Source organism: Labrus bergylta, chromosome 23 (genome assembly GCF_963930695.1).
Source record: "Labrus bergylta chromosome 23, fLabBer1.1, whole genome shotgun sequence".
NCBI classification, from domain to species: domain Eukaryota; kingdom Metazoa; phylum Chordata; class Actinopteri; order Labriformes; family Labridae; genus Labrus; species Labrus bergylta.
In genome coordinates this window covers 4052589-4076364 of record NC_089217.1, presented here as the reverse complement: position 1 = coordinate 4076364, position 23776 = coordinate 4052589, and the positions used below count along the sequence as shown (strand labels likewise).

The following is a 23776-nucleotide window of genomic DNA, read 5'->3' as shown; positions in this document are numbered from 1 at the left end:
TATGCTATCTCAGAGATCTACACCGTACAGAACGAATAAAGGCCATGAGCTCTGCTGTGAGCTGAGGTAGCGCAAAAAATGATTCCAAAAAATACTCTAATTAATATGTATAATATAGTTAGTACAATATAAAGGTGGCTGTAAAATCTATAACTTTTGAGACTACAGTGGAATATTTCTTTTGGAATACATTTAAAAACAAAGACCTCTGTTGAATGGGTGATTCAGTGTGAGAAGAGAGGGTTTCTACTTTCTGCAGTAAGCTATAGCGGCGTATGCTACAACTCCCACAATGGCCACTAAAGCAGCATTTCTAATCAGCAGCTTTGTGGAGCTCTGACGTTTGGAAGTCTTTGGTAGAGGCGAAGGTTGTGGCTCCGACTTTTCTATCGCTGCTTCGGAGCTTTCGGCAGAATGTTCCTCCACATCGGAGAGGAGAACCTGCGAGAATTTTAAATGCTCACGACTCTCCGTCGGAGGCTCGTCTTCCATCGCTGCAAAGATGAACGGAGGGTGGAGCCCCTCGGTGATGTAAGGCTCCTCGGCTTCAGAGGTTGTGATTGAAGGGATGGGCGTTGATGTAGTGGAAGGGGGATGAAGCCTGACGATAGGTAGAGGAGGCAGGGCCATCGGGGGAACCACCTGCATGAACTCTGCAGGCTCCTTTTCCACTATGGGCTCCTCTGCTGACACCAGGAGCCCCTCAGTTTCTGGGGCGTGGAGGTCCGTCTCCTCCTCCTCCCTCAGCTCAACTAGCTCCCTCTCCCCGCCTAAAACGCTCAACACACTCGACTGCAGGTCGTCGTCCTCGTCCTCCTCCGCCTCCTGCAGCATCTCGGCCTCCTCTCGCTCCAGGTGGACCATGTCCGAGTTGGACGAGTGGTTCTCCTCTCCGGCCTGCACTGCCCCATCGCTGCTGTCCAGGCTCTTAGTGTCCTCGGGGTCCATGTCGCCCATCGTGGACCACGACTCTGCCAGCAGGCTCTCGCTCTGCCAGGGCCCGGGGCTCTGTGTCTGGGTCAGAGGCAGAGCGGCAGGGCTGGGGCTGAGGGAGCCGGCCTCCCCGCCTCCTCCGTCCCCCCTCCTGGACTCGACTGGGGCCTTTCCCTCCAGAATGAAGGCTGGTGGCTAAAAAGAGAAATTTGAAAGCAGTTAATTTAAGCTCCAATTAGACGTTAAACATCTTTCTGTATCCGAAAGTTACTGAATCAAAGTTTATTTATGTACTGAAAATGTTGAGATGATATCAGCTAGCCTGGCCCTTTCAGACGCTATCAAAATCTACCTACAATTTTCTCTAAAGCTGTCTGATTTGCCATTAAGCTAATAAATATAGCCTCCTGATTACTTGCGACTCCAGTCTTAATGCTAAGTGAAGCTAACCAGGTGCTAGCTGTAGCTTGAAATTTAGCAGACAAGACTTTGAAGGGGTAATGACTCTTCATCCTACCCTGGACAAGTAGGCTAACAATCATTTTAATTTTGCACCAAACTAAATGTAACACTCGGGTTCGAGTTCATTGAAATTTATTTAAAGTTGCCAATTTTATCAAGTCATTGGACTTCAGGCCGTATTTTTAAATACGTCACAAAAACATCAAGTGCTAATTTAAAGACACTCAGGGGGGTGGCTTTGGGTGGTATGCCATAATCCATAATCTGATTGACCATGCAAGGTGCAAACCCATAATCATAAACAATGATTGGCTTTCTACCCACTAAGAGGCCGGGTTAAGTTTAAACTAACTTTGTAACATTTATTGAAATTGGCTGCAATTGGATTTCCATTTTTGGTATTTTATTCTGTTACTTTTTTGTTGCTTGTTGGTAATGTATTAAAAACCCAGTGGCATCAATTTAACCAGAATAAAATATTTTTCTGCAAACAGTTATGTAAACATATCTCCACATTGTGTCTTTATTAGGTAACAATATGCATAATGCTTTTTTTGTCAACAGGCCTGTGGTCTCAGTGACGTCAGTTGGGGCTGTGGTTGGAAAATGTTGCTCACTGGCTGCTCTGTATTGCAGCGGCTGTGACTATCTATAGCCTCGACCTGCATATCTTACTATGTTTAGGCACCATATACATCTCCATCTGTTGCCCTGGAGTGGAAGCTATTTCAGTGATTTCACATGACGTGGGAGCAGGGACATGAAATGGAAGTGACACGTTATTAATTTTGTCTGGAAAAGCTCAATTCTAACAGCAACAACCTCAGTCTTACCTACAGACTGAGACATCAAGGTTTGACCCAAAGAGTTAAAAAATAAATCTAATTTTCATTAAGATAATTAATGACGACTAATCACATGGCTGCTTGCATACATTATATGAGTGTCAAGGTGACCCTTTTCACCTCTTGTGCCACGTCGCAGCTTCGACTGCAGAAAGTATTCACCCCAATGCCATGCAGGCCCAGAATAGGAACTCTCAACACTTGCTCTGCACTAACTGTAACGCTGTATCACGTTCACAACATCTGGTGTCTGGTTTCAGAAAATTCTCCTCTAACAGGGTTGAACAAAGTGAGTGCCTCGCTCGTTACACCCCTGATATCCTGATTCTTCTAAATTTGTAAAAGCATTACACCATACAAAACTTTTTAATGTGATTATATTATTATTTTCCTTATATGGGACATAACTTAGAAATAGAAAGAGAACACTTTCATAATTCTATATTCCTCATTTTTAACCTTTATTTATTGTTTTGTTTCAGGAAGTTCAGTCATTTTAAATTTCATTCAATTGTATTTAAAGATTTTGGCTGTAATTAAGTTCATATGGTGGCTTTATGTTGTAATTATTGCTGTTGCTCAAAGAACATATTTTATGTAAATCGAATGTAATCATGTTCTTAATTAAGCAAAAAACAAAAACATTTTTTGAACAATTCAAAAATAACGGATTATCACAAAGAAGGCCTAAATAGTAGTTGAGAAGAATTTCTGGGCCGGCGCTCCGTACCCTTTATATCTCAGATTCATCATTTGAGTTGTGATTATTAAGAAATTTGAGAATGTCACTTTCTTAAACATAAATAATGGTTAAGTAAGGGGATTTAATGGTTTCATTTTTTGGAGAAAGTGACATCAAACCTAAACCCTTACTTCTAAAAACACAAATATTTAAAATATTTGTGGACGCCATTCTATTTGGAAATGTCACAGATTGTATAAAACATGGACGTAGTCTCTGTGCCATCATCCACTGGTTTCTGAAGCTGAGGCAATGATTCCATATTGGAAATGCTGTCTTCAATTAACTTTCGGTCAACCTAGCAACAGGTAAAGAGGTGGAGCCACTCAGATCAGCAACGTCCCTAATAATGATGATGTAATAAAAACACGAGTTATAAAAACATTCACCCTCCATACCAGTAAAGAACCAATAACGACATGAGCTATTGAGACTGAAATCATTTTTTGAACCAGACTGTAAATATGTTAATTTCTGCTGTCAAAATTAACATTTTGCAGCTAGCCCTCAAGTGGACACTCAGGGAATTGCAATTTCTTGCACATCAACAGTGGCTCCATTTTTCAACTATGGAGGCAACAGCTTGAAACTCATTTGTAAAACACAATGGATGCTGGGTCCTTTGTTGGTTCAAAAGTAAATCTTGTGTTTCATAATTCATTTCATAATAATCTCCTCAGTTTTTAGTTGCTCCTGCATACTCGACTCTCTGCTTGATGTCAAATGTTTCATTTAAAACAGATGCATCAGTTCATTCATAAAAACTAAAACAACACTGCACTGGGATTCTATAATGGAAATATAAGCACATCGATATTAAAAACTAATAAGCTTATCTTAACTAAGAACACTCCTCTACAGAGGACACTTCAGGGCAAGAATATCTATTTAATATGAATCCAAACTTAGACGAAATACATTTTGGCTGACCCATTATTCACTCCATTATTTTCAGGTTTGTAAAAATGAGCAGCAGTTCAACATAAAATCCATCTTTTCTTGAAGAGCTCACAGCTCAAATAAAAATAAAACATTTGAGAAGTTTGGATCGTTCTAAAGGCTGATGAGGGACTTCCAGTCGTTTTAAAACAATTTTTTTTTTAATTTTCTCTGGTTGATGCCGACACATTAAGATGATATGAGATGAAGATATGATACTATTGTAGTTTCTTGGATCGTTTTTTTTTTTTTTGAATTCCTACATTACTTTAACTGCCTTTCGACATCTGCCTGCTTTTGTTTGAATTATTCTTGTCGACCTTTCGGGTTAGCCTTTGCTTCTTGCCTTTTTGTTTATGTTTTTTTAGACTTCCCCTCTTCGGCCCGACTGTTGTTTGTCTGAATGTTTATTATATCATCCTCAGTTTCTTTGTGAACATCTGCTTTAAAATAAAATAATGATTAACTTATCTTTTCATTAAAGCTTATCACAGTGCAAACAAATCCAAAGTTTTAGCTTTGAGTTGACTTCCTTGATTCTTCAGTTCCTCTATTTAACCCTTAGAGAACTCGATCGAGGTCTTCAGTAAGACTTTCAGACTGGTCTCTAATTCTCTTCATAGAGCTACCCTGTTTACATCGGACACAATAAGTGTCGTATCAGTTTTGTATTTATTCTCATTTAGTTCAACACTATTTCTTTTGTTCGGCCTCACAGGTGGAAAAGCAAACATTCTTCTTGCCTGTTATGCAACAACATTTTGTGCAATAAAAGCCAGAAGCTGGACAGAATCAATAAACAAGGCTTATGAGCCCTTCATGGAATATTTCCAGTTCACTAAGGTTCATTCAAAAAAGCCAAACCAGCTCATGAATAGTGACCAATGTGTGTGTTTCCACTCTTTACCTGCATTTATTTTGAGACTGGTCGGACTATATTGCATGTTATCATTGATTTGTGATTCTGTCTTTGCTCACATCCTTTAGGCCTCACTCTCCAGACTGAGACAGACGTCACCCAGACGCCACTAATTTTAATGACCGTCGCTGCCGAACTGTCTGCCCCCCTGCTGAGCAGCCTGCAGACTTCTTTTCCATTGTGAAACTTTAAAGCATGTGTTGCCTTCTGAGAAACCAATCAATCTTTTCCACTCCTGTGCCTTACTGGCCTACTTGAGTAATTGGATTGCCAATGATCCCATCGCAGCCATAACAGACTCCCGCAGAGGTGAATGATCAGGGAGATTTAGGCCACTCTTTTTGTGCTAATGTGTGATCTAGGAAACATCTGATATCTGGGGACAAATTTTCCAAAAGGGTCAGACTTCAATGTCAAAGAGGGGGTTAATGGTGGATAAGAGAATAGACGCTCTAACAGGGGGGGTTTCTTGTGCTTGTGCAAGGTGAGATTTTGCCCTTGACAACACCAGAGTGACCCATAATGACCTCTCGAGCTCTGACAAGTTTACAGATAACACTTCTTTTTTTTTAAACAAAGCATGGCACACAAATGCCAGAAAATTAGGTCACATTCTCGATTTAAGACAGTCTACATTCTTCCCTCCTTTTGTTAAAAACTTTCCTCTATGTGAGTGAGAAAAGGAGTAAATGTCAGAGCGTACCTGCGTCCTCCTGGCGGGCTGCTGAAGGAGCTGCTAGATGGGAAGATCAGCGAGAGATTTGTGTTCAGACGCGGAGCCACAAAACAACAGGAAGGCAGACATGCATTGCTGGAGCTGCCACAGGAGTATCAAGGTGGACAAGCTGTGCTCTCCCTCCCTCTCCCTCTCCCTCTCCCTCCCTCTCTCTCTCTCTCTCTCACCCTCCCCTCTTCCCAAATCCATGACATAACACTTGGCCGGGGAGCAGTCAATGGTGACTTTGCTGACTATTCAACACTTTAAATGTTTGGATAAATGGGAATAAATATCAAATCTTCTAAATCAGACTTTGCTCTGTGTGTGGAGGGTCAAAAGGGGGTTTTGTGTTTTATCCATGTAAACAAGCTGTGATGTTTTCTCTGCCCAAACAGCAGATAATCAGTCAGTCCTCTGTGTGCTGTGAGCCGGTGACACCGAGTGGAAAAACGAGTGTCAGACTGGGAGAAGAGCTATTTCTAAAACTAACCTTTCCAGGTTCTACTTCCCTCTACTGGAGAGACGCGTTAACAGACTGGAAACTATGCCAGCAGGGGTTTAATGAGGCACATTCTCAGAGTAGATTAAAAACTTTAAACCTAACCTGCTGCCATCTGTTGAGTGAAAGTAGTGCTTTATTTATTTATCTATCTTATTCTATGTTCTCTCCTGCATTGTATCTTTACTATTATCGCCCCGTGCTTCATAACACTCTGGCTCAGCTGTGTTTCTTGTTTGGTTCTTTGTAAAAAAAAAAAAACAGTTGCTTGGAAATCCAACAATCAGAATCAGAAATACTTTATTAATCCCAGAGGGAAATTCGATCCTTACAGTTGCTCCAAAATATTCAATATAGCAGTAGAAATATCGTAATAACAATATTAATCAAATAGAATAGGAATGTAAATAAGATTTCAATAATAGGTACAAGTTAATTAAATTTTACTCTGCCCCTTTCCCCCGAGCTAAGTACCAAACAGACTATTTAGATACCTGATAACAGATTCTTCAATCTTATACCTGCTGCTATTTTTACTGCTAAACACAGAGAAGTATTTTGATCATTGGGCATTGTCAAATTAAAATAAAGGACAATGGTTGCTGCAATCTGATTTTTGAAAATCACAAGGAATCATTGCTTATTCGTCATTAGAACATTTTTACACTAAATGTAATGATGAAGAGATGTGTCTGCATAGTACGGAAGAGGATTTATTCTCAGAATTCTGACTTTAAACTAAGAATTCTGACTTTAAACTGAGAATTCTGACTTTAAACTCAAAATTCTGATTTTATTCTCAGAATTCTGACTTTAAACTAAGAATTCTGATTTTAACGAAGAATTCTGACTTTAAACTAAGAATTCTGATTTTAACGAAGAATTCTGACTTTAAACTAAGAATTCTGATTTTAACGAAGAATTCTGACTTTAAACTAAGAATTCTGATTTTAACGAAGAATTCTGACTTTAAACTAAGAATTCTGACTTTAAACTAAGAATTCTGACTTTAAACTTAGAATTCTGACTTTAAATTCAGAATTCTGACTTTAAACTAAGAATTCTGAGAATAAAGTCAGAACTCTATTTCTTTTTTTTATGTGTGGCCCTAATCCTCTTCCGTAGCATAGGGGCCTACTGAAAATAGTTTGATTTAATTTGTCGACTAAAACACTACACACATTGAATGAATGTTTTCGTAGTTACAACAGATGTTAAAAAGGTCTCAAACATCCACAAACGCACTCTTTAAACTGCTTCAATAAATAAGAAGGATATACATCTTTGGTAAATGCATAAAAGCAAAGAAATTATCAAAAAGTAGGATTAAACTACGGTTATTTATTCGGTTTAAAATACATGTCAAAACATTTACAAGTGTGAACAAAACATAAATTGATAGCATACTAATGTCATCGAGCCGTGAAAATGATAAATAATTCCATAAATAAACGACAATGTCCCTATTTTCCTCTTTTTTTTTTCTACGCTAGGATAAGCGCGTCACTCGTTCTCGCACCCGATTGGCTGCCCGGCCGGAAGTAAACATCACGTGCCGCTGCAAATCAGCTGATCCTCCGTAGACATCTTTACGAGTCACGACTGCGGCCGATTAATTCATACCTTCTCCTCTGTGATTTTCGGGTATAAAATTATCTCTTTATCTTTCATATTATGAGATTTAAACCCCGTGCTCTTAAAGACCGCGTCGTGTGTCGCTTAAATTTAAATTTACGTGTTTTTTTTTGTGGTTTTTTCATCGCAGGCCCGAGTGGATCTTTGACAGCTGCAACCATGGCGCTCAGCGATGCCGACGTACAGAAGCAGGTAATGAAGCTTTTTACCCTTGAAATGTGACACAATCCAACCTCTTCTGTTCCCTTATTTCATACACTGCTAATGATTTTATTTAAAAAAATGAAGAAGCGTTTCTGTAAGCTGTGATGTGTCCTGTAAGTCTGAGTGTGGGGCAGAATGACATTGAAGGGGCTGCAGGAGGTTAACAGTGAAACGTAGACAAACCTTAATGTTTAACAGCTGTTTAGCACGTAGGGATCAAACATTTGAAGCCGTTTTGAAGCCTGTGTAACATGCCAGATATGGCTGTGATGGAGAGGGTGTTATTTCCAAAGTGGTCACATGATGAACACACGCCACGGCCTGATGAGGAAGTTGGGAGTGAGCCACAGTCTGCACACTTTAAAGTCAAATGGGAAATCTTAGCAAACACTGGAAATAACCTTTTTTTTTTAGAGAAGAGCTCATGTCACGCTGCAGAAGTCAAGCATGCAAGATGTATGGGGGTCAATTTATGAGTTTTCTGTCTTTTGATAGCTTTCATGCCTTGAGTTAAAAATGTCCAACATGATGTTTCCTATCATCTCCAGGAGAAATGAATGTTTCATCATAATCCAAGGAGGAATGGCCTTCACTTTTGTGTAAACTGATCTTTTTTTGTGTAACATTTGAGTGTTAGACTCATTCAATCAATCACTAAGTCTACAGTGAGCCTTTTATTCATATTATTTGCCTTAATTCAGTTTAAATAATGCTTGAAATCACTCACATTTCATTGAGCACATGTCACTGGGGTAAAGCTTGTTTTAGATTGAAGCAGTATTTGTGTAGCAAGAGGCAAACAACTTGTGAAATCCAGCTCGTCCATGAGCAGTGTTCTGGTTTATTCGAGGTCTGAACACATTCAGAAACAGAGAATCACAACTTTGGAGCAAGCAGAGAATACAACACGTTGTTCTGTGGCAAGCTTAATCGTTTTCTTTAACAGAGAAGCCTTCAGCATGCAGGATGGGACGCCACCGACACGAGCTGATTCCAAATGCTTGTGTTGAAGTAGTTCATCACATTCAAGTTTCCATCAAAAGTTTGAGTCGTTTTCATTTTTCTCCCAGTCTGTGGAACGCTCTCCCCGAGCAGCTGAGGGCTCCACAGTCTGCTGATGCTTTTAAAAGGGCCCTAAAAACCTCTTTAACAAAGCCTTCTGCTTCTGCTTTTAGTTTCATTAGTTGATTAAATTAGTTTTTATTTCTATTTTTTTCTTCCTGTAGCACTTTGAGATTTTTTTGCAAAAATGTAAAGTGCGTTACAAATTTAATGTATTATTATTATTGTTATTATTATCTTTGACAATTTTATGGCCGTGCAATACATGGTCAACCTCCTTTTTGATGCTAGCCCCGCCCACCTATGTGATGTCACAAACATGCACTCGTCATTGTGTGATATCCCCCCCTGTGTGGAGCTGGAGTTTGTGTTGTGGTGTCCATGAACAAAATGCACAGAAACATTCCTCACCGCAGTGACAGAGTGAGTTCACAGCGGGCTGAGGAAATACTTCAGGGTCTCACTTTTTGAAGATACTGAAGTGTGCTGTATGTAACAACCTTTCCGTGTCTTCAGTATTTTTTAGCCCACAACTGGGGAAGGAACGAGGATTCACCAAGAAGCTCAACATACACAAAAAAATCTGAATCCTTCATTTATCGTATTTGTCCTTCTTCCTTTCTGCAGATCAAGCACATGATGGCCTTCATTGAACAGGAGGCCAATGAGAAGGCGGAGGAAATTGATGCAAAGGTATAAAAACATGGTGGTGCTTTAATTAACGCTCCTGTGAAGAGCTTTTTAACTGGTTATATTTAATGTCTCTATGTGACCTGCAAGAGCAAACACTTGAAAAGATTCTGATTTATTTTGATCTTTAATGCCTTCACCTCTGCTGCGTGTCGGTCTCAGACCAGGCGAGAAAACATGCTGATGCATGAGTAGCATGTTAGACTTTAAAATTAAGCAGGATGAGATTTTTCAGGGACAAAAAACACTTCTGGTGTGTCACATTTTAAAGGGCTGCAACCTTCATTGGGTGACCCGCTATCCTCCTACTCAATATAATCCCACAAAGAAAATAATTAATAACCCAAAACGCTAAAATATACTTCAAATATACTTTGACGTATCCATGGCTCCAACATGATTGATGAACAGCAAACACGATTTACTCGGTTTATTATTGAGAGATCTTTACAATAGCATTCAAAATACTCCTCCCGGGGTGCTGGTGGCGCAGTGGTTAGTGCGCGCGCCCCATGTATGGAGGCTGTCGTCTCAAGCGGGCGGCCCGGGTTCACCTCCCACCTGTGGCTTCTTTCCTGCATGTCATTCCCCTCTCTCTCTGTCTCTGATTGCCGACTCTGTCCACTGTCCTGTCTCTCCATTAAAGGCACAAAAAGCCCAAAAATAAATCTTAAAAAAAATAAAATAGATACGCCTCCCAATCAGAGCGTGTTATGTGTGACTTTCACCACTAGAGGGCACTAAAAACACAAAAATGATCTCTTACCAATGTTACAATTCATTTAGAAGACTCTTACCAGAAGCCTTTTTTTCTCTCAGATGACATGTAATTTATATTTTATGTGTAATTTTCCTTGACTTGTCGTTGATATCAGGGCATCATAAAAAGAAAAATATGTTTTTTTAAATTATTTCTATGAAAAAGGAGTTATAAGAATATTTACATGAATTAAAACAGTCCTCTGTGGCTGTTCTAGTTTTTTATTTCAAGGATGTTTTTGTGTCATAATTGTCGAGGAGGGTAAACGCCTGTGGACATTTATTCACAGGACTAAAATTAGACTGATCAGTGTTTCTGTTTAAACAACACGACACACTGTTTTAGAATTCTTTCTACAGGCCGATTTCACAAAGAAAAGTCTATCATTAAATATTAAAGCTCTAAAGCAGGCCTATTCATCTCCGACCCGCGGTTGACACCCGATTGGCCTGCGGATCATTTCATTTAAAATATAAATAAATTATAAACAGGGGGGAAAAGTTGTGAACGACTGTCATTGCTGCCACAGAACAGTTTTTAAAAACAGCAGAGTGCTCCCGTTTAATAGAACATCTTTGGTCCTGTACTGCTGTGGTGGGCTTGCTCGTCTGGCCCCATGGCTTTCTGAATTATAAAGTTGAATATCTCTGCTCTAAAGGGTCTTCGGTTGTCCCTTAGGCTGATAGAAAAATAAAGATGTGATTAATAATAATAAACATTTAACTGTATCTATGGAGGGTTAACTGTGTCTCCTCCTGCAGGCAGAGGAAGAGTTCAACATCGAGAAGGGCCGTCTGGTGCAGACTCAGAGGCTGAAGATTATGGAGTACTACGAGAAGAAAGAGAAGCAGATCGAGCAGCAGAAGAAAATGTGAGTCGTCTTTACGAGACATCACAGGACGCCCGAAGTCCTCCTTTTCCTGACTCGTACCCTTTTCAGAACAAAGAAACATCTGTATGAGCGACACTGAGTTTCCCTAATTTGATTACGTCCCTTCTTCCCCACAATGACCCGTGTTGTAACGTGGGCACCAAGCTGTCTCCAGTGTTTCCGCACGCACAAACATAGACATCTAAACGGACCCAATGTGTTTGTGATTTGTCCTTTTTAACAGCCAAATGTCCAACCTGATGAACCAGGCTCGCCTGAAGGTGCTGAAGGCCCGGGACGACATGATCTCGGTGAGCAGTTTGTTTAAAAATGATGATGTCATATTTTAGTGATTTTAAACATGAGACGTGTTTTAGAACATCTGTGTGTGTGTGTGTGTGTTTGTGTGTGACCTCAGGAAATGCTGAACGATGCCCGCCAGCGGCTCGGTAACGTCGCAAAAGATCCGGCCAGGTATCCAGCTCTGATGGACGGCTTGATCTTACAGGTTTGTTTATGATCTCAGTGGCCAGTTTGTTAGATAAACCTTGTTTAATGCAGTCTTATTCAGCTCTTCTTTTTTTTTTCACGTACATGCAAACAATAGGAATGAATATAAAAGTCATCCATTAGAAAAAGAAGAAGGAAAAAGCTCCTAAAGAAGCAGAGATGATATAATAGTGAATCTTAGTCTTTGTGTTTGAGGGCGGAACATGTCTTCAGGCCTGTGTGTGTGAGAGAAGCATGACTCTGAATAACAGAGTGTAAACCAGAATTCCCCTCAGGGATTAAGAAAGTTTATCAAAATCAAAAATGATCATGTGATCATGTGATTCCCATCCCTATAGTAACATTCAGGACAGCCATGTTGATATAAGTTTAATAACTGTTCCTCCGTCCTCACAGGGTTTCTATCAGCTCCTGGAGCCCAAAGTGACCATTCGCTGCCGTAAACAGGACATGCAGATGGTCCAGGTGAGTCAACTATCAAAACGTGTTTAAATCAACATTTTAAATGATTGATGTTGAAGCTCTAAAAGCGTCTGAAATTACGATTTCCATTTTAAATCCATCTACTGTCGGTACTTTTTAAAGACAGATAGATGGATTCAGTGTGCAGAATCAATTCAGGAAACTTTGTGTTTAAACTGTATCGACTCTCGTCTATCAGGCGTCCATCCAGAGGAACATCCCCATCTACAAAGCAGCCGTGAAGAACAACCTGGAGGTCCGCATCGACCAGGACAACTTCATCTCTCCAGACGTGTAAGCAGCCGCTCGTTTACAACTTCAAATCAGACTTCATTGAGTAAAAAAATTAAAAATAAAGAAACAGATTTTTCTCAACTTTTGTCTCTTGTTCTCTTTGTCAGCTCTGGAGGTATCGAGCTCTACAACGCTGACGGGAAAATCAAGGTGTCCAACACCCTGGAGAGCAGGCTGGAGCTCATGGCTCAGCAGGTAGGGAACAGAAACACAGCTCATGTACTCTCCCTCTTATCCTGGAGTCCAGATTTTGAAATACATATAATATCTGCTTCCTGTTGAAACAGAATGTTCCTTTATTGATCTATTCTTAAGATCAAATTTTTTTATTGAATCTCCTGTGGAAAAGTTCTTGATATTCTCAGGGTTTAAGTAAATACGTAAATCAGGGTTTAAGTAAATACTGTCAACATCATAAGAAAAGGCAAAACAAAAATCATTTTTAATAAGGAGCGCAGTCTTTAATAAATTAGATCAACTAAATGTGACGGTAATAACATCAGTGAAGCTTTCGTTTAGTGAAGAGCTGCACGTTAAATGTCATTATTATTCTTTCATCCTGTGTCTGAAACACTCTATTTTTTCATCAACATCATAAAACAAAACGATTTAATAAGGGGGCACTGGTGGGGCAGTGGTTAATGCGCGTGCCACAGGTACAGAGGCTGGAGTCAGGCGGCCTGGGCTCGAATCCGACCTGTGTCATGTCATTCCCCACTCTCTCTCTCTCTCTCTCTCTCTCTCTCTCTCTACCTGCTTTCCGAATATATCCACTGTCCTATCTGTCCAATAAAGGCACAAAAACTAACATGTCACACCTCTAAATTGTCACTGAGAAATGATCTCCAGAAAAGAGTGTGAGTCCTGTACTCTGTGTGCTGAAACACGCTCATGCACTTGATACGGCAGATAATAAAATCAAAAACACGTCTGTGTGGTTTACTGCTTTTTCCTTTTTATTAGATTTTTTATTTTTTTGCCATGGTTGTTTTCCAAACGTAAGGTCAAAGGAATACAACGGCTATTGGTGTAAAATTGAATAAACTCCTAAATGAAGTTGAGCCGCTAAAACGAATGCTTTTGACCAAACTAGATTAGCGTAGCTCGCACATTAGCACAACTTTGCAAAACATTTACCAAACGATGGAGTGATTTCCTGATGTGTTTGGCACTTTTTGCATTGATCACTTTGATTCACACATGAGGTCTGTGAAGTTTACATCATGTCAAAACAACAATTATTAAACAAGGACGCAATAAAACACAACAGGATATGAAGAAGAAGGTGTAAGAGATGCTTTCCTTCAGCTTACTTGAAGAGAAAATGTGGAACATTTATACATTAAAAAAAAAAAAAGCAGAAATCCAGTTTATCCTGTCTTAACTTCCTTTTGATCTTCAGCTCCAGGTTCCCAAAAATACTCTTAACCTCAGTTCTTAGCGAGAGGCGTTTGAGAAAAACGATGAGTCGTACTTATAAACTCTGTGTTTCTGTGTTCGCAGATGATGCCTGAAGTCCGAGTGTCTCTCTTCGGTGCCAACCCGAACCGCAAGTTTCTGGACTGAGGAAGCTTCTCTGTACTTGAGAAGAAAAAAAAAACTCCATCTCTTTGTTTTTTATGTTGTCACATGGAAGACGTCATTCCTCTTGTCTGTGAAACCGATTTTTCTGAAGCGAAAGAGACGCAATCGTTGTTGTGTGATTGATGTATTGCTGTATATTTCTGTGCATCGTGGGACATCATAGAAGCTGTAACTCAACATTACAGATGTGCATCCTTCATTCTGCGCGGTCGCAATGACTTGTTTACTCCACTGCTGCCCATTCACAGGCTCCGAGTTTACACCGGTTAGTCAGGTACGATGGGATTGGCTGGATGTTTAACACGTCCTCTAATTGGACCAGATTACATTACAAACAAAACATCTTTGTCTTTCCATTTCCACAGTTACATAACCTCTACCCCACATTAGAAGTTGTATGGGGCATTGTGTTGCTAATGGGTGTCTGCTCCAACCAATCACAGTGGGGGAAAAAAACAAAAAAAAACATCTTCAAGACGTAACTGAAGGACGCACATGACCTCACAGAGTTAATTTATTGATGTTACAGCGATCTGCTGTCATGTATTAAAAGTGTGGGACTTATCATTCCAAAGGGTGCACTGTATGTATATGAGGTTTCCAGATTAAATTATACAGATGTGTGGTTGTTTTGGTTCTTGTTTTTTTTTTTTTTGTCTTTTCTTTTTGTCGATTGTGTTTCAAACTGAAAATGTACTATTGTGGAAATGTAAAACCTAATAAAATATAAATCATTACTTTCTTTCTCTGCTCTTTTTTTGTTAGTTGCTGAGAGATTTCCAGTTTTTTTTACTCATTTTTGCATCACTGGTCATTCATGCTTTATTCATTAGTTTATCACATGGTATTTGTCAGACAAAAATGCCCCAATTATCCAGTTCCAGTGAGTATTTTGCTGACGAGCCGGACTGAAAGCGGAAGTTTTTGTGGAAAACAAGCGGAGTCATTTGACAGGACCGCAGGGCTGGGACACCAGACAGAAGAGGCTCCTGATACCAGTAAGTCCTTAACGTTTTAGAGTGGTTTTTAAGATGTCTGCTTTTTTAGTTTTGTTTCAAGAACACAGTTGTTAATCTCTTAACCTCCACTAAGCTTGTGGTTTATTTTGACTAAGACAGCAGCCATGTTAGGACTACTGAATGGTCTCTGTCAACACTAATGCGACCTGAGAAGCATGTAATCGTGTTATGACATTAAAAGGAGTTTGTCAAATATATCTACCCACTTATAGAAACTAAAGCAGAACTTCCTAAAAGGAGGAAGAAGTTTAATGTCATTAGTTTAAATGTAACACAGTATTTCTGTCTTTACAGAATTATATCAAGTTATCCCGCTCTTCTTGTAAAGGAGTGTGTGATGACGTTCTAGCGCCCTCCTGTGGTGCATAAGGACATGGTGCTCTTACTCCAGGCTGTGGTCACTACTGTGTCCCTCCTGTGGTCTGTAAGAGTTACTGATGCGATGCCTGACCCTGTTCAGAGGGAGCTGCTGATGCGTCAGGAGACTTCCAGACAGACGGGGGGCAGAGTGACCCTGACACCGGCCGAACAGAAGCTGGATGCTCACCTCCATCGGTTAAAGGAGCAGGAGATGTCTGCTGCCCAGTTCCTACCTGCTATTCACTTCTTCAAAGCAAAGCCGCTCATTGAGAAGAGCTCAATCTTCAAACTGCTGCAGGAGATGCCTAAAGGTAAGAATACAGTTGTGTATTGTACGTGTGTATGGGTGTGTATGCATGTGAGTGTGTGTGTGTATGGGTGTGTATGCATGCAATTGTGTCTGTATCCCAGTGGGTAAATTCATAGATATATGCATCGATAACAATTACATATATAAAAAAACAATACATTTTTTATACATACATATAGTTCAAACATCAAATACTTCTAAAAGATGTCATACATACTGTTAGGTGGGGGTTATTTCTGTATGAGATGGACAATCATGAAATCGTGAAACAGACTGTGGATCATCTTAGATTTATTCAGCCATGGTCAGACAACACACATTGAAACACAACACACATGGCTGACAAAATGCAAACCATTGCTGACCCATGCTGACCAAGATCTCACAGTCATTGACAATCATTGGCCCAGTGGCAAAATGGCCAAAATGGCCATCATGGACCAAAATGGCAAAGTCTTCATCACACAGTGTGGCTTATATTCTGCTGGAAGGTACAGCCCACAAATTCCTTTCTATTTGGGTGCATCACTATAAACAATAAAGATGACATGACACTGATTTGTATACGTATCAGATGTAGACTCTCTGTCTAGCAAACAGTTGCTGACAACATATAGTTGGCTCCTATCCAAATATAGATCTGCTACTACTTAGGCGCTTGACCCATATAAGTTTACAGCTTCACAGACCCAAAAGTAGAATTACTGTGAGATGGTTGACACAATTTAAAGATATGTCCACAAAATTATCAAGATGAATGAATCCATGAAAATACGTACTAAGACATACCTATGTTGAAATAAATCTATATGTAAACCTGTCAAAAAAAACAACGACATACATACCCATGTCGAAAAAAAGGAAAAAACAACATACATACCTATGTCAGAAAAAACATAAGTTGAAAAAAAACAAACATACATACCTATGTCGGAAAAAAACGACATACATGTCGGAAAAACAACACACATACCATGTCGATAAAAATGACATACATACCTATGTCGATAAAAACGAAAAACACGACATACATACCTATGTCGATAAAAATGAAAAAACGACATACATACCTATGTCGATAAAAACGAAAAAACAACATACATACCTATGTCGATAAAAATGAAAAAACGACATAGATACCTATGTCGATAAAAACGAAAAAACAACATAACTATGTCAATAAAAACAAAAAAACGACATACATGCCTATGACGATAAAAGCAAAAAAATTACATACTATGTCGGAAAAACAACATACATACCTTTGTCGATAAAAACAAAAAAACGACATACATACCTTTGTCGATAAAAACAAAAAACGACATACATACCTATGACGATAAAAGCAAAAAACGACATACATACATGCGTCGAAAAACCCCGAAAAAACGACATACATACCTATGTCGATAAAAACAACATACATACCTATTTCAATATAAACGAAAAAACGACATACATACATACCTATGTCAAAAAAAACCCTGAAAAAACGACATACATACCTATGTCGAATAAAGCGACATACATACCTATGTCGATAAAAATGAAAAAAACGACATACATACCTATGGCGAAAAAACGACATACATACCTATGTCGATAAAAATGAAAAACGACATACATGTCGATAAAAATGAAAAAACGACATACATACCTATGTCGAATAAAGCGACATACATACCTATGTCGAATAAAGCGACATACATACCTATGTCGATAAAAATGAAAAAATGACATACATACCTATGTCGAAAAAACGACATACATACTTATGTCGATAAAATGAAAAAACGACATACATACCTATGTCGATAGAAATGAGAAAATGACATACATACCTATGTCGATAAAAATGAAAAAACGACATACATACCTATGTCGAATAAAGCGACATACATGTCGAAAAAAATGAAAAAACGACATACATACCTATGTCGAATAAAGCGACATACATACCTATGTCGAATAAAGCGACATACATACCTATGTCGATAGAAATGAAAAAATGACATACATACCTATGTCGAAAAAACGACATACATACCTATGTCGATAAAATGAAAAAACGACATACATACCTATGTCGATAAAATGAATAAAACGACATACATACCTATGTCGATAAAAATGATAAACCGACATACATACCTATGTCGAATAAAGCGACATACATACCTATGTCGATAGAAATGAAAAAAATGACATACATACCTATGTCGAAAAAACGACATACATACCTATGTCGATAAAAATGAAAAAATGACATACATACCTATGTCGAATAAAGCGACATACATACCTATGTCGATAGAAATGAAAAAACGACATACATACCTATGTCGAATAAAGCGACATACATACCTATGTCGATAGAAATGAAAAAAACGACATACATACCTATGTCGAAAAAATGACATACATACCTATGTCGATAAAAACGAAAAAACATAGACATAGAAATGAAAAAATGACATACATAACTATGTCGATAAAAATGAAAAAAACGACATACATACCTATGTCGAAAAAATGACATACATACCTATGTCGATAGAAATGAAAAAACGAAATACATACCAATGTCGATAAAAACGAAAAAATGACATACATACCTATGTCGATAAAAATGAAAAAAACGACATACATACCTATGTCGAATAAAGCGACATACATACCTATGTCGATAAAATGAAAAAACGACATACATACCTATGTCGAAAAAAACGACATACATACCTATGTCGATAGAAATGAAAAAATGACATACATAACTATGTCGATAAAAATGAAAAAAACGACATACATACCTATGTCGAAAAAATGACATACATACCTATGTCGATAGAAATGAAAAAACGAAATACATACCAATGTCGATAAAAACGAAAAAATGACATACATACCTATGTCGATAAAAATGAAAAAACGACATACATACCTATGTCGATAGAAATGAAAAAATGACATACATACCTATGTCGAATAAAGCGACATACATACCTATGTCGATAGAAATGAAAAAACGACATACATACCAATGTCGAAAAAAACGACATACATACCTATGTCGATAGAAATGAAAAAATGACATACATACCTATGTCGATAAAAATGAAAAAAACGACATACATACCTATGTCGAAAAAATGAAAAAAATACCTATGTCGATAAAAATGAAAAAATGACATACATACCTATGTCGAATAAAGCGACATACATACCTATGTCGATAGAAATGAAAAAACGACATACATACCTATGTCGAAAAAATGACATAAATACCTATGTCGATAAAAATGAAAAAATGACATACATACCTATGTCGAATAAAGCGACATACATACCTATGTCGATAGAAATGAAAAAAACGACATACATACCTATGTCGATAAAATGAAAAAACGACATACATACCTATGTCGATAAAAATGAAAAAATGACATACATACCTATGTCGAATAAAGCGACATACATACCTATGTCGATAGAAATGAAAAAAACGACATACATACCTATGTCGATAAAATGAAAAAACGACATACATACCTATGTCGATAAAAATGAAAAAATGACATACATACCTATGTCGAATAAAGCGACATACATACCTATGTCGATAAAATGAAAAAATGACATACATACCTATGTCGACAAAAATGAAAAAAACGACATACATACCTATGTCGAAAAAATGAAAAAAATATCTATGTCGATAGAAATGAAAAAACGACATACATACCTATGTCGAAAAAATGACATACATACCTATGTCGATAAAAATGAAAAAACGACATACATACCTATGTCGATAAAATGAAAAAATGACATACATACCTATGTCGATAAAAATGAAAAAAACGACATACATACCTATGTCGAAAAAATGAAAAAATGACATACATACCTATGTCGATAAAAATGAAAAAAACGACATACATAACTATGTCGAAAAAATGACATACATACCTATGTCGATAAAAATGAAAAAATGACATACATACCTATGTCGATAGAAATGAAAAAATGACATACATACCTATGTCGATAAAAATGAAAAAACAACATACATACCTATGTCGATAAAAATGAAAAAATGACATACATACCTATGTCGATAGAAATGAAAAAATGACATACATACCTATGTCGATAAAAATGAAAAAACGACATACATACCTATGTCGAATAAAGCGACATACATACCTATGTCGATAGAAATGAAAAAACGACATACATACCTATGTCGATAAAAATGAAAAAATGACATACATACCTATGTCGATAGAAATGAAAAAATGACATACATACCTATGTCGATAAAAATGAAAAAACGACATACATACCTATGTCGAATAAAGCGACATACATACCTATGTCGATAGAAATGAAAAAATGACATACATACCTATGTCGATAAAAATGAAAAAATGACATACATACCTATGTCGATAAAAATGAAAAAAACGACATACATACCTATGTCGATAAAATGAAAAAACGACATACATACCTATGTCGATAAAAATGAAAAAATGACATACATACCTATGTCGAATAAAACGAAAAACACGACATACATACCTATGTCGATAAAAACGAAAAAATGACATACATACCTATGTCGATAAAAACGAAAAACACGACATACATACCTATGTCGATAAAAATGAAAAAACGACATACATACCTATGTCGATAAAATGAAAAAACGACATACATACCAATGTCGATAAAAATGAAAAAATGACATACATACCTATGTCGATAAAAATGAAAAAACGACATACATACCTATGTCGATAAAAACGAAAAAATGACATACATACCTATGTCGATAAAAATGAAAAAATGACATACATACCTATGTCGATAAAAATGAAAAAAATGACATACATACCTATGTCGATAAAATGAAAAAACGACATACATACCTATGTCGATAAAAATGAAAAAATGACAAACATACCTATGTCGAATAAAACGAAAAAACGACATACATACCTATGTCGATAAAAATGAAAAAACGACATTCATACCTATGTCGATAAAAACGAAAAAACAACATACATACCTATGTCGTTAAAAACGAAAAACACGACATACATACCTATGTCGATAAAAATGAAAAAACGACATACATACCTATGTCGATAAAAATGAAAAAACGACATACATACCTATGTCGAATAAAGCGACATACATACCTATGTCGATAAAACGACATACATACCTATGTCGATAAAATGAAAAAACGACATACATACCTATGTCAATAAAATGAAAAAACGACATACATACCTATGTCGATAAAATGAAAAAAATGACATACATACCTATGTCGATAAAATGAAAAAACGACATACATACCTATGTCGATAAAAATGAAAAAATGACATACATACCTATGTCAAATAAAGCGACATACATACCTATGTCGATAGAAATGAAAAAACGACATACATACCTATGTCGAAAAAATGACATAAATACCTATGTCGATAAAAATGAAAAAATGACATACATACCTATGTCGATAAAAATGAAAAAATGACATACATACCTATGTCGATAAAATGAAAAAAATGACATACATACCTATGTCGATAAAATGAAAAAACGACATACATACCTATGTCGATAAAAATGAAAAAATGACAAACATACCTATGTCGAATAAAACGAAAAACACGACATACATACCTATGTCGATAAAAATGAAAAAACGACATACATACCTATGTCGATAAAAAAGAAAAAACAACATACATACCTATGTCGTTAAAAACGAAAAACACGACATACATACCTATGTCGATAAAAATGAAAAAACGACATACATACCTATGTCGATAAAAATGAAAAAATGACATTCATACCTATGTCGATAAAATGAAAAAACGACATACATACCTATGTCGATAAAAACGAAAAAACATAGACATAGAAATGAAAAAATGACATACATAACTATGTCGATAAAAATGAAAAAAACGACATACATACCTATGTCGAAAAAATGACATACATACCTATGTCGATAGAAATGAAAAAACGAAATACATACCAATGTCGATAGAAATGAAAAAACGAAATACATACCAATGTCGATAAAAACGAAAAAATGACATACATACCTATGTCGATAAAAATGAAAAAACGACATACATACCTATGTCGATAAAAATGAAAAAACGACATTCATACCTATGTCGATAAAAACGAAAAAACAACATACATACCTATGTCGTTAAAAACGAAAAACACGACATACATACCTATGTCGATAAAAATGAAAAAACGACATACATACCTATGTCGATAAAAATGAAAAAACGACATACATACCTATGTCGAATAAAGCGACATACATACCTATGTCGATAAAACGACATACATACCTATGTCGATAAAATGAAAAAACGACATACATACCTATGTCAATAAAATGAAAAAACGACATACATACCTATGTCGATAAAATGAAAAAAATGACATACATACCTATGTCGATAAAATGAAAAAACGACATACATACCTATGTCGATAAAAATGAAAAAATGACATACATACCTATGTCAAATAAAGCGACATACATACCTATGTCGATAGAAATGAAAAAACGACATACATACCTATGTCGAAAAAATGACATAAATACCTATGTCGATAAAAATGAAAAAATGACATACATACCTATGTCGATAAAAATGAAAAAATGACATACATACCTATGTCGATAAAATGAAAAAAATGACATACATACCTATGTCGATAAAATGAAAAAACGACATACATACCTATGTCGATAAAAATGAAAAAATGACAAACATACCTATGTCGAATAAAACGAAAAACACGACATACATACCTATGTCGATAAAAATGAAAAAACGACATACATACCTATGTCGATAAAAAAGAAAAAACAACATACATACCTATGTCGTTAAAAACGAAAAACACGACATACATACCTATGTCGATAAAAATGAAAAAACGACATACATACCTATGTCGATAAAAATGAAAAAATGACATTCATACCTATGTCGATAAAATGAAAAAACGACATACATACCTATGTCGATAAAAACGAAAAAACATAGACATAGAAATGAAAAAATGACATACATAACTATGTCGATAAAAATGAAAAAAACGACATACATACCTATGTCGAAAAAATGACATACATACCTATGTCGATAGAAATGAAAAAACGAAATACATACCAATGTCGATAGAAATGAAAAAACGAAATACATACCAATGTCGATAAAAACGAAAAAATGACATACATACCTATGTCGATAAAAATGAAAAAACGACATACATACCTATGTCGATAAAAATGAAAAAATGACATACATACCTATGTCGAATAAAGCGACATACATACCTATGTCGATAGAAATGAAAAAACGACATACATACCTATGTCGAAAAAAACGACATACATACCTATGTCGATAGAAATGAAAAAATGACATACATAACTATGTCGATAAAAATGAAAAAAACGACATACATACCTATGTCGAAAAAATGACATACATACCTATGTCGATAGAAATGAAAAAACGAAATACATACCAATGTCGATAAAAACGAAAAAATGACATACATACCTATGTCGATAAAAATGAAAAAACGACATACATACCTATGTCGATAGAAATGAAAAAATGACATACATACCTATGTCAATAAAAATGAAAAAAACGACATACATACCTATGTCGAATAAAGCGACATACATACCTATGTCGATAGAAATGAAAAAACGACATACATACCTATGTCGAAAAAAACGACATACATACCTATGTCGATAAAATGAAAAAACGACATACATACCTATGTCGATAAAAATGAAAAAATGACATACATACCTATGTCGAATAAAGCGACATACATACCTATGTCGATAGAAATGAAAAAACGACATACATACC

General features: G+C 36.7%; 3 protein-coding genes across 3 annotated transcripts in view; 2 read left to right on the top strand and 1 right to left on the bottom strand.

The window, feature by feature from the left end:
* The window catches only part of si:ch211-214j24.14 (bcl-2-like protein 13), a 6618-nt gene extending 915 nt beyond the window's left edge, over window positions 1–5703 (bottom strand). The window contains exons 1-2 of the mRNA XM_020646591.3: window positions 5544–5703; window positions 1–1128 (exon numbers count right to left, since the gene is read on the bottom strand). The exon at window positions 1–1128 is cut by the window's left edge and continues 915 nt beyond it. Coding sequence (XP_020502247.1) covers window positions 247–957 — 711 coding nt within the window. The 5' untranslated portion in view covers window positions 958–1128; window positions 5544–5703 and the 3' untranslated portion in view covers window positions 1–246. The remainder of the gene's footprint in view (window positions 1129–5543) is intronic.
* Window positions 5704–7556: 1853 nt separating this feature from the next.
* On the top strand, window positions 7557–14866 carry atp6v1e1b (ATPase H+ transporting V1 subunit E1b). Its single transcript, XM_020646608.3, has 10 exons — window positions 7557–7701; window positions 7823–7884; window positions 9586–9651; window positions 11170–11279; window positions 11524–11590; window positions 11698–11787; window positions 12186–12254; window positions 12451–12545; window positions 12653–12740; window positions 14049–14866. The coding sequence occupies exons 2-10, from the start codon at window positions 7852–7854 to the stop codon at window positions 14109–14111; spliced, it is 681 nt and encodes a 226-aa protein (XP_020502264.1). The 5' UTR covers window positions 7557–7701; window positions 7823–7851; the 3' UTR covers window positions 14112–14866.
* Window positions 14867–15013: 147 nt separating this feature from the next.
* The window catches only part of ada2b (adenosine deaminase 2b), a 99732-nt gene continuing 90969 nt past the window's right edge, over window positions 15014–23776 (top strand). The window contains exons 1-2 of the mRNA XM_020646564.3: window positions 15014–15127; window positions 15443–15819. Coding sequence (XP_020502220.1) covers window positions 15522–15819 — 298 coding nt within the window. The 5' untranslated portion in view covers window positions 15014–15127; window positions 15443–15521. The remainder of the gene's footprint in view (window positions 15128–15442; window positions 15820–23776) is intronic.